The following is a 12,804-nucleotide window of genomic DNA, read 5'->3' on the forward strand; positions in this document are numbered from 1 at the left end:
GCCCTGACTTTGGAAGGAGACTAACACTCAAACTGTAGCAGACATGAACCTCTGTCAGTCCGTCTTCCGTTCACGAGCTCCTCCGATCACCCTGTCCTGTCTCCCAGGGCTTCCAGCTCTGAAATATTCCTCCCTCCCTCTCCCTCATGGATGACCTGACAACCCATCCAATACTGCCATCCTCTGTCCCGCCCACTCCCTCAACAAATCATGACTCACAGCTACCTGCCAGACACAGGGAGACAGAAGGAGCCACAGCCTCTGCCCCTGTGGACTTCCGGACTCCGGGGGAGGTGTTACTGCCACTCACTGCTCAGAGTTCAGAGGTGGTGGGGAGGGACTTGGAGGGCTGAGAAAAAGTGCTTCTTGCCAGGCCTAGTAGGAAGGAGGGCACAGAAGACTGAGACAGGCTTTTCTCTGAGGGCACCAGGCCTGTAGTTTGCGATGACCCAAGTGTAACCCACAAAACAGTCAAGGAGCCAAGACTCGGGGGATACCAGGATGACGAGGTCCCTGTCCAGGGCCTTCTGCTAATGTGATGGTAGCAATGCCCTGCTGAATGTTTACAATCACCTTTGACTTATGGTTCCCTCTTTCCCAACTCTGCCAAGGCTAAGGCAGACCTCCATCACTCCAGAGAAGGCAGGAGCTCTCCTCACTGACATAGTGGCAAGACAGGTGGGCAGTGGGCAGCAGGGACTTCTTTGGGGTTTCCCACCCAGTTACCACAATACCGGCATTCTGACCAACACAGTGCCAATTGTGCAGGGGGGTTTGGGGGGATAGAACTTTGTCACCCCTGAGCTGTAGTCTGATCTCGTCAGGGCGCATCCTATACCCTAAAAAGTGCAACCCGTCTTTTAAAGCCAGAGGACAGTGCTCTGGTCCCGAGAGGTGAATAGCTAAGCCCAAGGCAGATTTGACAAGCTGTTTACTTTAAAGGAATGTCTGTGCCGGGAACACAAAACTGCAGCAAGTGTGAAAAGCAGATCATGCTACGCCACTAGCAGCAAAAGTAAAGCCAGTGTTAGCTTAAGTCATGCCGCCATAGCCTTGACCTTCCGTTCACGGTTCACTTAGTTATGAAAGGATGATGTCACAGACTCAGACCTCCGCATCAGTCACTCTGAGCAGAGGATGTACACCTTCTCCTCTGGCAGCCAACGTCTGAAAGTACAGCTCTGGCTTGCTTTTCTTCTGGCTGTACAGAGATGCCATTTCTATCCACAGAAGGCACGCGGCAGATTCCCCTCAACGGACATTTTCTTGCTGGGTTGGCGAGCGCAGACCTGAAACCAGAGGAGATTTTGGGATCTGTGTACATCCCTCACTCTCAAAAGGTAAGAAACTGGCTGGTTGCTTTGAAGTTGTTCCTCCCTGTCATAATGGAGTCCAGTCACCCACCATTAACATCTGAAGACAGGTTGGAGGAAAGAATCCATGTTCCCCAAAACTGTTTCCTGGCCTACTGCAAACTGGTTCAGCAGCAAGGCTCTGGGCCCTGAGCAAGTGACTCCAGGATGCGGATTTTGGCTATTGTTGCAGCTGTGGGGTGTGACCTGTGGTCACACTTCCCCATGGGTGAAGGCTCTCTGGCTGTGGATGGAGCTTCTCTACCTGACACACAGGAAGCTGGAGTCCTAACTTGGCTTTCCCACCCCCTGGTTCCTGCCAACCCCTACAGCTCATAAGAACACATGGCCTCCAGATGTTCCCTGGCCCGGGGTTGATGTGGCCACCCCACCAGCTACAGAGGTGGCCTTCTGCCCTCACTCTGTTCCTTAGGCCTGTCTCCAAAACTTGACATGCTTTTCCATCCAAAGGTGCATCCGTGTCTATGCAAAGGCAGAGGATAGGAAAAACAGTACATCATTGGGCTGGAGATATGGCTCAGCAGCTGAGAGCACTTGATGTTCTTACAGAGGACCTGGGTTCAATTCCTAGCACCCACGTGGCAGCTCACAACCATCTGTAACTCCAGTTCCAGGGGCTCGATGCCCTCTTTTAGCCTTCATGGGAACCTGGCACACACATGATGCACAGACACCTGTGTGGCAAACACTGGTGCACGTAAGAAGAAATAAACAATAAATAAAAGTAGTCTGTCAAGGGCTGGAGAGATGGCTCAGAGGTTCAGAGCACCGACTGCTCTTCCAGAGGTCCTGAGTTCAATTCCCAGCAACCACATGGTGGCTCACAACCATCTGTAATGAGATCTGGCGCCCTCTTCTGTATACATAATAAATAAGTAAATCTTTTAAAAAAGTAGTCTGTCAAAAAGAAAGAAAAGAAAAACGGAGCATAGCCTATGAGGAGCTTTGAGGCAAGGCAAAGGGAAGACATGAAGTGAAAAGAACCTCTGGGACAGATACCACCTCTGCTTCTCCTGACCCAGCAGCCACGAGTCCAACACTGGAACATTCCACTCCACTCTCTCCAAATGAGAAAGTGAGCATTTCTACCATCCAGGAAATGGAGCAGGGTTTGAACTGAAAAGCTCCTGACTTCAGAAGCCTCCTCCATCCTCATGGAGACCAAATAACCCAAAGACTGGAGTGTATGGCTTCAAGAGACACAGCACCAACAAGGTCTCTCAGTAGCCTTCCACAGCATCCTCCATGGAGCTCGGCTGACCTCCAGCAGACCATGATATCAATGGCCTGGAGACATCAATGGCTTCCAGGATGGGCTTTTAGAAGGAAGCCATTATCACTCTTGGGGATAGAATGACTCAGCAGTTTCTGTTTGCTGCTCCTCCAGAGGTCCTGGGTTCAGTTCCCAACACACACGTGTTGGCTCATGATCATCTGTAACTCCAGGCCCAAGGGATCCAACACCGTCTTCTGGCTCCCAAGGGCACATACATATATGCGAACACTCGTACACAGAAACAAAAATAAGTCTTTTTTAATCTTTTAGATTTATTTATTCTAGGCATGTTTCCTGCATTTATGTACTTTTGCATGTGTGCACTTGGTGCCCAAGGTTAGAAGAAGGTGTCAGATCCCCTGGAGCTGGCATTACAGACAGTTGTGAGCTGCCAGGCGGGTGCTGGGAGCCAAACCCAGGTCCTCTGGAAGAGCAACAAGTGCTCTTAATTGCTGAGCCTTCTCTCCAGCCCCAACAACGTTGTTTTTTGTTTTGTTTTGTTTTTTTCTGAGACAGGATTTCTTTCTGTAGCCTTGGCTATTCTGGATCTCGCTCCTTAGACCAGGCTGGCCTCAAACTCACAAAGATCCACCTGCCTCTGCCTCCTGAGTGCTGGGATTAAAGGTGTGCGCCACCACCACTCAGTTCCAACTTTTTTTTAAAGGATATCTGGCGAGATTGCTCAGTGGTTAAGAGTACTTACTGCACTTGCAGAGGACCTGGGTTCTGATCCCAGCACCTACATGAAGCCTCTCATAGCCATCTGTAACTCTGGTTTCAAGAAATTGCATGCCCTCTTCTGGTGCTGACAGAAGAGAGCGCTGGATGCTGAGGTGGCAGAAGAATCACGAGCCATGGTTACCTTTTAGACCTTTATTAGGAGAGAGAGAGACAGAGACAGAGATACAGGGAGAGAAACAACCGTGGGAGGGCATGCCTGCTTTTTAGGCTGGGATGCCGTCACAGGCTGGTGACGTAATAAGGACATAATCCTTACAGCTCCTAGACACATTAGGAGCATATAAACTCACACAGGCTCTTCTACGAAAATAAAAATATAAGTAAATGAATCTTTTTTTTTTTTAAAGGACACCATTCTCACTCTTAGCAAGAAGGCAGCCAAAGTGTCTCTCATTTAGACAACCGTCCTCTGTGTCCCATTATATGAATCTAAGTGATTAATTAGAGGCACCAAGAGGGAACCCAAGCTTTTCCTTCTGACGTATTAGATAACCGGAATGGTGTCTGTCTCCACAGTGGGAGTTTGTGTCCGCCTTCCGGCAAGCCCAGTGCCGTCAGAACGCTTTGCCTGATGTGAATGCTGGCATGAGAGTCCGGTTCAGAGAGGGCACGGACACCATTGAGGACCTGAGCATCGCCTACGGAGGGGTGGGGCCCACCACCATCAGTGCACATGAATCGTGCCAGCAGCTCCTCGGCAGGTAAGTGACGAGCACTGTGCCTTAAAGGGGCCTCGATGGTGGGACAAACAAATTGGCCCTGACTTCTGTTGATAAAGCCCTTGAAGGATGGAAACTCAGACTTGTAAGAACAAATCACTGCTTGTTCCTTCTTTAATTTTGCTCAATTCCACAGTATTTTGGCATCAATTAAGCCACTTTTTGGGTGAGGGACACAACAGGTGATGCTTTCTCACCCAGCCCCCTTTTCTCCAGCACATGGACACTCGGAGGCCCTCTCCAGTGCTCCCGCCATATGGGGTGCACGCTAGTCCACCTTAGGTCAAATCAGCGTCCAAGTCTGAATTCTGTCCTGTTCTGTTCTAGAACGTTCTGAAATAGTTCTAGATTATTCTGACTCTGGAACATGCTTGGTTTATGCTGCAGTGGGGAAAGGTCCCCTTCTCACTCGGCCATGATTCTTGTACCACTTGGAGCAGATCCCCAGGCATTGTTTGTCCGGACACCCTTGTTCCGGTGATTTCTAAGAGAAACCCAGTATCTGCGTAATCAGACGCCCTTTAACGGTTCTCTCCTCCCACTGCACCAGACACTGGAATGCCCTCATGCTAGACGAGGCTTGCAGGCGGCTTCTGGATGAAGTCTCCCTCCTGGGCTCAGCTCTCGGGGGCAAAGTGGAATTCAAGAGGACTCTGATGGTCAGCTTCCTCTTCAAGTTCTACCTGGAGGTTCTGCAGGAGCTGAAGAAGAGAAAAATAAAGCTCTCCTCAGAGTCTGCCGTAAGTGCTCTGGAGGACAATGGCAATCGCTCCCACGCATGGTCATGGTCTCACAGTTCTGAGGCTAGCAGGCCTCTCGGGCCAAGGTGCCATCAGGAAGCAGGGTGAGCCCAGCACGCAGGAAGCCAAAGGCAGGGAGATCACAATGAGTTCAAGGCCTGTCTGAGCTACAGAGTGACACCTATCTCACAATAAATCATAAGCTAAAAAACAGAGACATCATCAGAGCTGGTTCCTCCTGAGAACCGTGAGGCTCAATGCCACACCTTTCCCATGGCTTCTGATGGCGTGGTCTCGCTCTTCTGGTGGCTTGCTGGTGACCTTTAGGGTTCTTTACCTTGTAGGAATCACCCTGCTCTTCGCTGCCCCTGGGTGCATGTTTATGTCCAAACTTCTCCTTCTAAGAGGACGTCAGCCATAATGTCAGTCAAGTCTAACTCATTACCACTGCAGTAAACACCCCATCTTGTTTGGATAGGTCATACTCTGAGTTTCTGGAGGTTTAGACTTCAACATAGCAATTTGAAGAGACGAAACTCAAACCATAACTGTAGTTGGAGAGCTTCTCTCCAGCCCCAGCCAAGCCCTGTTAGTCCAACAACCCACTTATAAAATAAACACACAGACATTCATATTATTTAGACTGTTTGGCCATTAGCTCAGACCTACCATTGTCTAGCTCTTACTCTTATATTTAGCCCATTTCTATTAATCTGTACTTGGCCACATGGCTTGTGGCTTACCATTACCTTATCTCTTTCTTGTCATGGCGGTGGCTGGTGGTGTCTCTCCGCCCCAGCCTTCCACCTCCCAGAATTCTCTTCTCTCTTGTCCCGCCTATACTTCCTGCCTGGCCACTGGCCAATCAGAATTTTATTTACACAGAGGGATATCCACAGCACATAACACTGGCTTCTGCCAGCTCCTTGCAGCCAGGACTTCCACACTTTGCCATTGCTTTCGCCAATTGTCTGGTGGTGGTTGCGGGGGGGGGGGGGGGACCCCTGTTGCCCTTCTCTAGAAGTCCTTGATCTGGGTCAGCCTTGGTCAGCCCCGTGTTCGTCCTGGGATTTAGCCCTGGCGGCCTGTCAAACCACTGCTGTCAGAGCTCGGGTGTTTCTGGTACCCCAGCACAGAAAAGTGACAGGGACTCTGTCTCCACGCTGTGATTTTTTTTTCTTTTAAAATAAACTTTAAGCCAGTCAGTGGTGGTGCACGCCTTTAATCCCAGCACTTGGGAGGCAGAGGCAGGTGGATCTCTGTGAGTTTGAGGCCAGCCTGGTCTACAGAGCTAGTCCAGGACAGGCTCCAAAGCTACAGAGAAACCCTGTCTTGAAAAACCAAAAATAAATAAATAAATAAATAAACAAATAAATAAACTTTATTGAACCCTACTTTATAGTAAAACAAGAGACAAGTAAAAATATGTAATTTAACCCACCCGTTTTAACTTAGTCCACAAATGTACGTCTGTGGAGCCACCAACTCAAACTACATAGAACACGTTGTCACCACCCCAGAGGATCCTTTGTCCCCTTTGTCATGGTCCCCACCCCTGTCCAGACAGACACTGACCTGCTTTGTGGGACTAAAGCTTCGTTTTGCTTAGTCTAGAATTTTGCAATCAATATGAAATGTGACGTCTCAAAAAGCCAAAAACTAATACTGTTGTCTAAACGGCTTTCTAGATTTTCTGATTGCAAGCCTCTGGAGTAAGTTAAGGAAAATATTTACGCTCTCGCTTGTTCTCCCGCTCTCTCAACTCTTCCCTGACCAGGATGACAGGTCTCACATCCCCTGTACTCCGTTCCTCGGCCACCCCCACCCCACGGCCACTGTCCCCAGAGCCACTGTCCCTAACCTCTGAATTTCAGACGAAGACCTGCACTTCCTTTCTCAGCCAGGACACCAGGGCAGTCCTCCAACCTCAGAAAAAAAGATCCTGAGAAAAAAAGCATTCAGAATTTTTTCATCTTGTGAACCATGGGCGCTAGCTTATTCTGGGATGGCTTCTCCAGCCTAGAGTTGCCTTCCTAGCATACACACACACACACACACACACACACACACACACACACACACACACACCACCTTGGAGCTCACTGGCAGACCTTTTCCTCCAGGGACATGAAGATCAGATTCAAACCGTCATCCAAGCCCTCGCTTGGATAGGGAATGAAGAGGCTCCAGGGTCAAAATGAAAGCCTGGGGGTGGGGGGTAACTAGGCCACCCCTCGATGCATTAGGGGCCATTCTACATAATCCAAACCCGACCTGATGCAGACTAACCAGTCTCTTCTCACTGTGCCGAGTCGCTCCAGGACAGCCAGCGTCGTCCAGGGATTGAAGCAAGGTTCCTGAGCGCTCTGGAAGACTTCCAGGTCACACTACCCCAGGGAATCCAAACATACCAGGTCAGTGAGTTTGATTTCACTGAAACCTGCACTGAGAGATAAGCCAGAGCTGTGTGGACCAGGCAAGCTATTCACAGGGCGGATGTTCAGTTCTCTCCGGGTGTTCCTGATCCGGAGCCTCTGAACCCCAAGAGCTGGTCCCGGCCGGACGAGCACAGGCCTGCTCAGCCAGCGAGGTCTGCAGGCAGACAGTCATCATCACTTTAAAGTGATTCTTTGGGCATTTGTCTGATACCTACCCAGGAGAGTGGTGGAGCCCAGGGCTCAGTCTCTAGCCCAAACTGCGCATGTTTATTCTCCAGTCAGTAAACAAAGAGGCCGACAATGACTAAGTTCACCCTTCCAGAAGGATGGTTTAGAAATTAGCTGTTCTTGCTGGTACTCAGGCCTTCACACACATGCAGACACATACAGATACACACACACACACACATACACACATACACACAGATACACACACGCTCACACACACACAGAGATACACAGATACACACACATACACACACATACACAGATACACACACTCACACAGATACACACATACACAGATACACTCACACAGATACACACATACACAGATACACATACATACACACACAGATACACACATACACACACACAGATACACACATACACACAGATACACACACGCTCACACATATACACACACACAGATACACACACTCACACACACTCATATACACAGAGAGATACACACATACACACCTCCATGTGTGGCACCCCTGAACCCCTTTGTCTGACAATTTAGGTCTCTCTGTCCTGCTTGCTCACCCTTCCAATGGCCAACCTGCTCATGCTCACCGTTCTGATGAGGCCTAAGTGATACACACACACACACACAGATACCCACATACACACAGATACAAACACAGATACATACTCACACAGATACACACATACACAGAGATACACACATACACACATATACACACACTCACACATACACACACACAGATACACACACACTCACATATACACACACACATACACACAGTTACACACACACACAGATACACCCATACATACACACACATACACACACACAGATACACACACACTCACACAGATACCCACATATACACACTCACACATACACACAGTTACACACACACACAGATCCACCCATACACACACACATACACACACATACACATACATGCACACTCACACATACACACACACACACACACACAGATACACACACTCACACATACACTCACACATACACACACACCACTGAGTGAAAACGACAAGGACATGGCACTCCTAGATCTGATTGAGGTTTATTGTAGACATGAGGGGAGCAGAGCAGAGGTACCGGGATGGTCCAGACTGACTGAGGCCATGAGGAGGGGGCTGGGGAGGGGGAGTAGGGGGAATGTGAAGAGAGAAGCTGAGGGCTGAGAGACCAAGCAAGAGCCAAGATGTCTGAGGGTATACAGGAATCAGAGGAGCAGGGGAAGGGAAGGGAAGGGAGGGGCTGGAGAAGTTGAGGGTCAGGGGGTGGGGTATGCCAGCCAGGACGACTCTGTAACAGGTACTTGTGAGTAGGAACTGAGGGAGACTGGTGGCCAGACTCAGCTTTGATATGTTAAATGTTATTAAAATATGTTAAATGGCACTTCAGTTAGTCATTTGTCCTGAGTTTGAGACCTAACACGCATACACACACACACACACACACACACTCGCACACTCATACGTGTCAGTGCAGCCTCAGAGAAAAGTTCCAGAATAAACTCTTTCAACATCAATCTGGATCTGGAAAATTCCACTCCCATTCCCACCCTCCGCCAGAGGAGGAGTGTTGATGAGTCAACACTCACAGCTCTCACTCAGATTTTGGTCTGTGGGGCACCCTGTTTCACTTGGGCCTCATCAGAACGGTGAGCATGAGCAGGTTGGCCATTGGAAGGGTGAGCAAGCAGGACAGAGAGACCTAAATTGTCAGACAAAGGGGTTCAGGGGTGCCACACATGGAGGAAGTGGAGAGGCCTTTCATCTTCTCATGATTCTGTCAAAATGTTGGCCTGTCAGAGGCATTGCCACAAAACTGACAATTTCATATTCTAGTTACATCATGAAATGGCCATGCTCATCATCTGACTGGTTCCACTGTTTGTTGCCCAAGGGGACTGTCCTGTGACTCCACCCTGAGCCACCCAGGCTACCTGAGATGAAAGGTTTCTGGGCTAACTCTGTCTTTCCCTGTAGAGAGTGGATCCTCACCAACCTCTCCAAGATCCAGTTGGACGTCCCATCATGCATCTGTCAGGTCTTAAACATGCCACGGGGGAAGCCATATTTTGTGATGATATCCCCAGGGTGGACAAAGAACTTTTCATGGCTTTGGTGACCAGTACCAGGGCTCATGCAAAAATCATGTAAGTAAAGCAAAGCTTTTCAAAAACCTTTTAAAGGTATCCCCGAGGGTTGCCTCAAAGGACTGTGCCCACTTACGCAATGCCCTGACCCAACGAGCACCAGGATGAAGAGAACATATCTAGAAATTGTTATGCCCAGATCACAGGGACCCCCAAAAGACCACCATGGAGACTGAATCCCATATATAAAAGCAAAGAGCCTTTATTTCAAGCTTGGAGCTTGGTCTCTCTGTCTGTCCGATGCAGCGGTGAGAACAGAGAGCCCTGAGCCTGGGCAGGGTGGGGCTTTTATCATAGCAGAGTTTGGGATGAGGGAATTTCTAGGGTTCAGGATTCTGATTGGCTGACATTTGTCTAGGGGTATAGGGAATATTTGGAATGTCATGTATTCCCACTTAGATGCAGGCCCTCCCTGGGTGGGGTCAGCTCATGGCTTTTTTGGGGGACCACGTGTTACCTGTCAGTAAGCCGGTCATGGCAGCTGTGTGGTCAAACTGTATAATAATAATTTCTTAAGGCCATATAACACCTTTTTGGTTCTGCACAAAGAAGGTCAAGTGTCTTACTGTAGTGTAGAACTATTTTAGTTCATAAATTCATCAACTGACAACTCTGAACCTATTTTCCTGGTATGTCACTGGGGATTCTAGTTAGCCAATTTTGTCTCCTAGGCCAGGGAGTTTTCTTTTTGTTTTTTTGTTTTGTTTTGTTTTGTTTCGTTTCTTGGTTTTTCAAGACAGGGTTTCCCTGTGTAGCTTTGCACCTTTCCTGGAACTCACTTGGTAGCCCAGGCTGGCCTCGAACTCACAGAGATCCACCTGCCTCTGCCTCCCGAGTGCTGGGATTAAAGGCGTGCGCCACCACCGCCCAGCTGGGAGTTTCCTTTTTGACCCAGCAGAAATGACCATCCTGAGTGTGGGTGGGGGAGGTGAGGGGGAACGTAGGGGCTGGGGATATAGCTCAGCTGGTAGAGTGATGGAACATTCTACCATGCACAAGGCCTGGGGTTCAATCCCCAGCACCAAATAAAGCCAGCAGAGCTGTAAACTGCTGTTATCCCAGCAGGTAGAGGCAAAATGATCAGCAGTTCAAGATCATCCTTACTTACAGCTGGTTCCAGGTCCAGGCGGACTACATGAGACTCTCTCAAAGATTCAGAATAAAAAGTTATGGTACTTTTGTTTGCTTTCTAAGGTCATAAAACCCCACCCCCTGCAGCCTCACGCATGACTCAAAGGCACTCTGATAACACTGAAATACCAACTTCATTATTGAACAGAAAACAAATACTGCCATACACTTCCAGAGAAGCTTGTCTCAAGGTTCCTCTTCGGCAGCTGAGGTGGTACCTCCCAGCCCTGCAGCAGGTCTCCTAAACTAGACTCCAGGTCCATTCTGGTTGCTCAGGCTGGATTTGTTGTTCCATGTTTTTATCTTCAACTATACTCTATTCTTCCCTTGGGTTTGAGGCCCTCAAAGTTTGCTGATGTCTCCTCTCAAACGTTTCCCTCTGTTCAGCTCAATCGACTCATCTGAGGTCTTGGCGCTACCTGGTGTGGTTGATGTAATAACAGCTGAAGACGTTCCAGGCACCAATGGTGATGAGGAGGACAAATTACTGGCTGTAGATGAGGTATGGGTGGGACGTGCTTTCCCAGATGCCTCTGCACATAGTCACCCCTGTCACTCAACTGTCCTTGCATCCCAGCTTTTTCTACCACCAAGATTCAGAAGTACCAAGGCCCTAGCTCTTCTCTATCCAATGCCTCTACAAGCCTTGCCTTGCTGAAGTTAGGGAGTGACACACTAAACAAAAACTAATCATAGATCTGATTCAGCCACTACGTGCCTTTGAGTTCATTCACCCTTATCTGAAGAGTAAATATAAGGAGCTGATCTATAACAGGATAGAATGTTCTAGAAGGATCTAAAAAGGAGGAGGTGAGGGGCACCACAGCCACATCCTCTTATTTACATGGAACTCTCACCAGGCCTCACTTTCCTTCACACATGCTATTTTGCTCTTTTTGTTAAGTTGTCTTGGAAGTCACTGGCCTCGGAATTCCAATTTAACAATCATTTACTGACCACCCTGACTTAGGGCCATAGCACCTCGGCTCCGGTTCCAGCATCTCCACCTACTGTGTGCCCATCTTTAAAGGGGGTATGATCATAACACACTTCACTGTATCATGGGAGTTAAACAAGTAAATACGCTCGAGGTGCCAAGGACAGCGGTTGGCATTTGAAGACTCTCACTAAATGCTGGCTATTGTCACATTTCAGTGAATCCCACACACTTTCTCCTCCAACCGGGAAGGAGATCAGCGGAGTGGGGCTTTTCGTTTTGTTGGGTTTTTTGTTTTGTTTTTATTTTTTTTGAGGGGCGGGGGGGGGGTTGGGTCTTTGTTTGTTTGTTTTTAAAGTAAGATTTATCTGTTTATTATGTATACAGTGTTCTGCCTGCATGTGGCCCATTAAGGCCCAAAGAGGGCGCCAGATCTCATTACAGATGGCTGTGAGCCACCATGTGTTTGCTGGGAATTGAACTCAGGACCTCTGGAAGAGCAGCCAGTGCTCTTAACCTCTGAGCCATCTCTCCAGCCCTTTGTTTTGTTTTTTAATCCACCAGAAAAGGTTGGTTGTCATTTATCAGTCTATTGGGGCTGCCATAATGAAACTCTCTAAACACAGGGCTAGAGAGATGGCTCAGGGGTTAAGAGCACTGGCTGCGCCCCGCGGTGGTGGCGCATGCCTTTAATCCCAGCACTCAGGAGACAGAGCCAGGCGGATCTCTGAGTTCGAGGCCAGCCTGGTCTACAGAGCAAGTTCCAGGACAGGCTCCAAAGCTACACAGAGAAACCCTGTCTCAAAAAAAAAAAAAACAAAAACAAAAAAAGCACTAGCTGCTCCTCCAAAAAGACCTGAGTTTGATTCCCAGCACCCACATGGCGGCTTTCAACCATCTATAACTCCTGTTCCCCAGTATCCAATGCCCTCTTCTGACCTCTGTGGGCACTATATGTATGTGATGTATAGATATATATGTAGTTAAAACACTCTGCACATAAAATGAAAGTAAATAAATCTCCAAGTGGGAGGCTGAAACAACAGAAATTCATTTTTAAAGTTCTAG

General features: G+C 48.5%; 1 protein-coding gene across 1 annotated transcript in view; it reads left to right on the top strand.

The window, feature by feature from the left end:
- Window positions 1-12,804, top strand: part of LOC118573013 (aldehyde oxidase 2) — a 115,343-nt gene that overhangs the window by 28,694 nt on the left and 73,845 nt on the right. Inside the window, exons 13-18 of the mRNA XM_036172995.1 lie at window positions 1,231-1,340; window positions 3,907-4,091; window positions 4,660-4,849; window positions 7,171-7,263; window positions 9,499-9,668; window positions 11,187-11,301. Coding sequence (XP_036028888.1) covers window positions 1,231-1,340; window positions 3,907-4,091; window positions 4,660-4,849; window positions 7,171-7,263; window positions 9,499-9,668; window positions 11,187-11,301 — 863 coding nt within the window. The remainder of the gene's footprint in view (window positions 1-1,230; window positions 1,341-3,906; window positions 4,092-4,659; window positions 4,850-7,170; window positions 7,264-9,498; window positions 9,669-11,186; window positions 11,302-12,804) is intronic.

The sequence above is a fragment of the Onychomys torridus genome, chromosome 23 (genome assembly GCF_903995425.1).
Source record: "Onychomys torridus chromosome 23, mOncTor1.1, whole genome shotgun sequence".
In the NCBI taxonomy this organism is placed as follows: domain Eukaryota; kingdom Metazoa; phylum Chordata; class Mammalia; order Rodentia; family Cricetidae; genus Onychomys; species Onychomys torridus.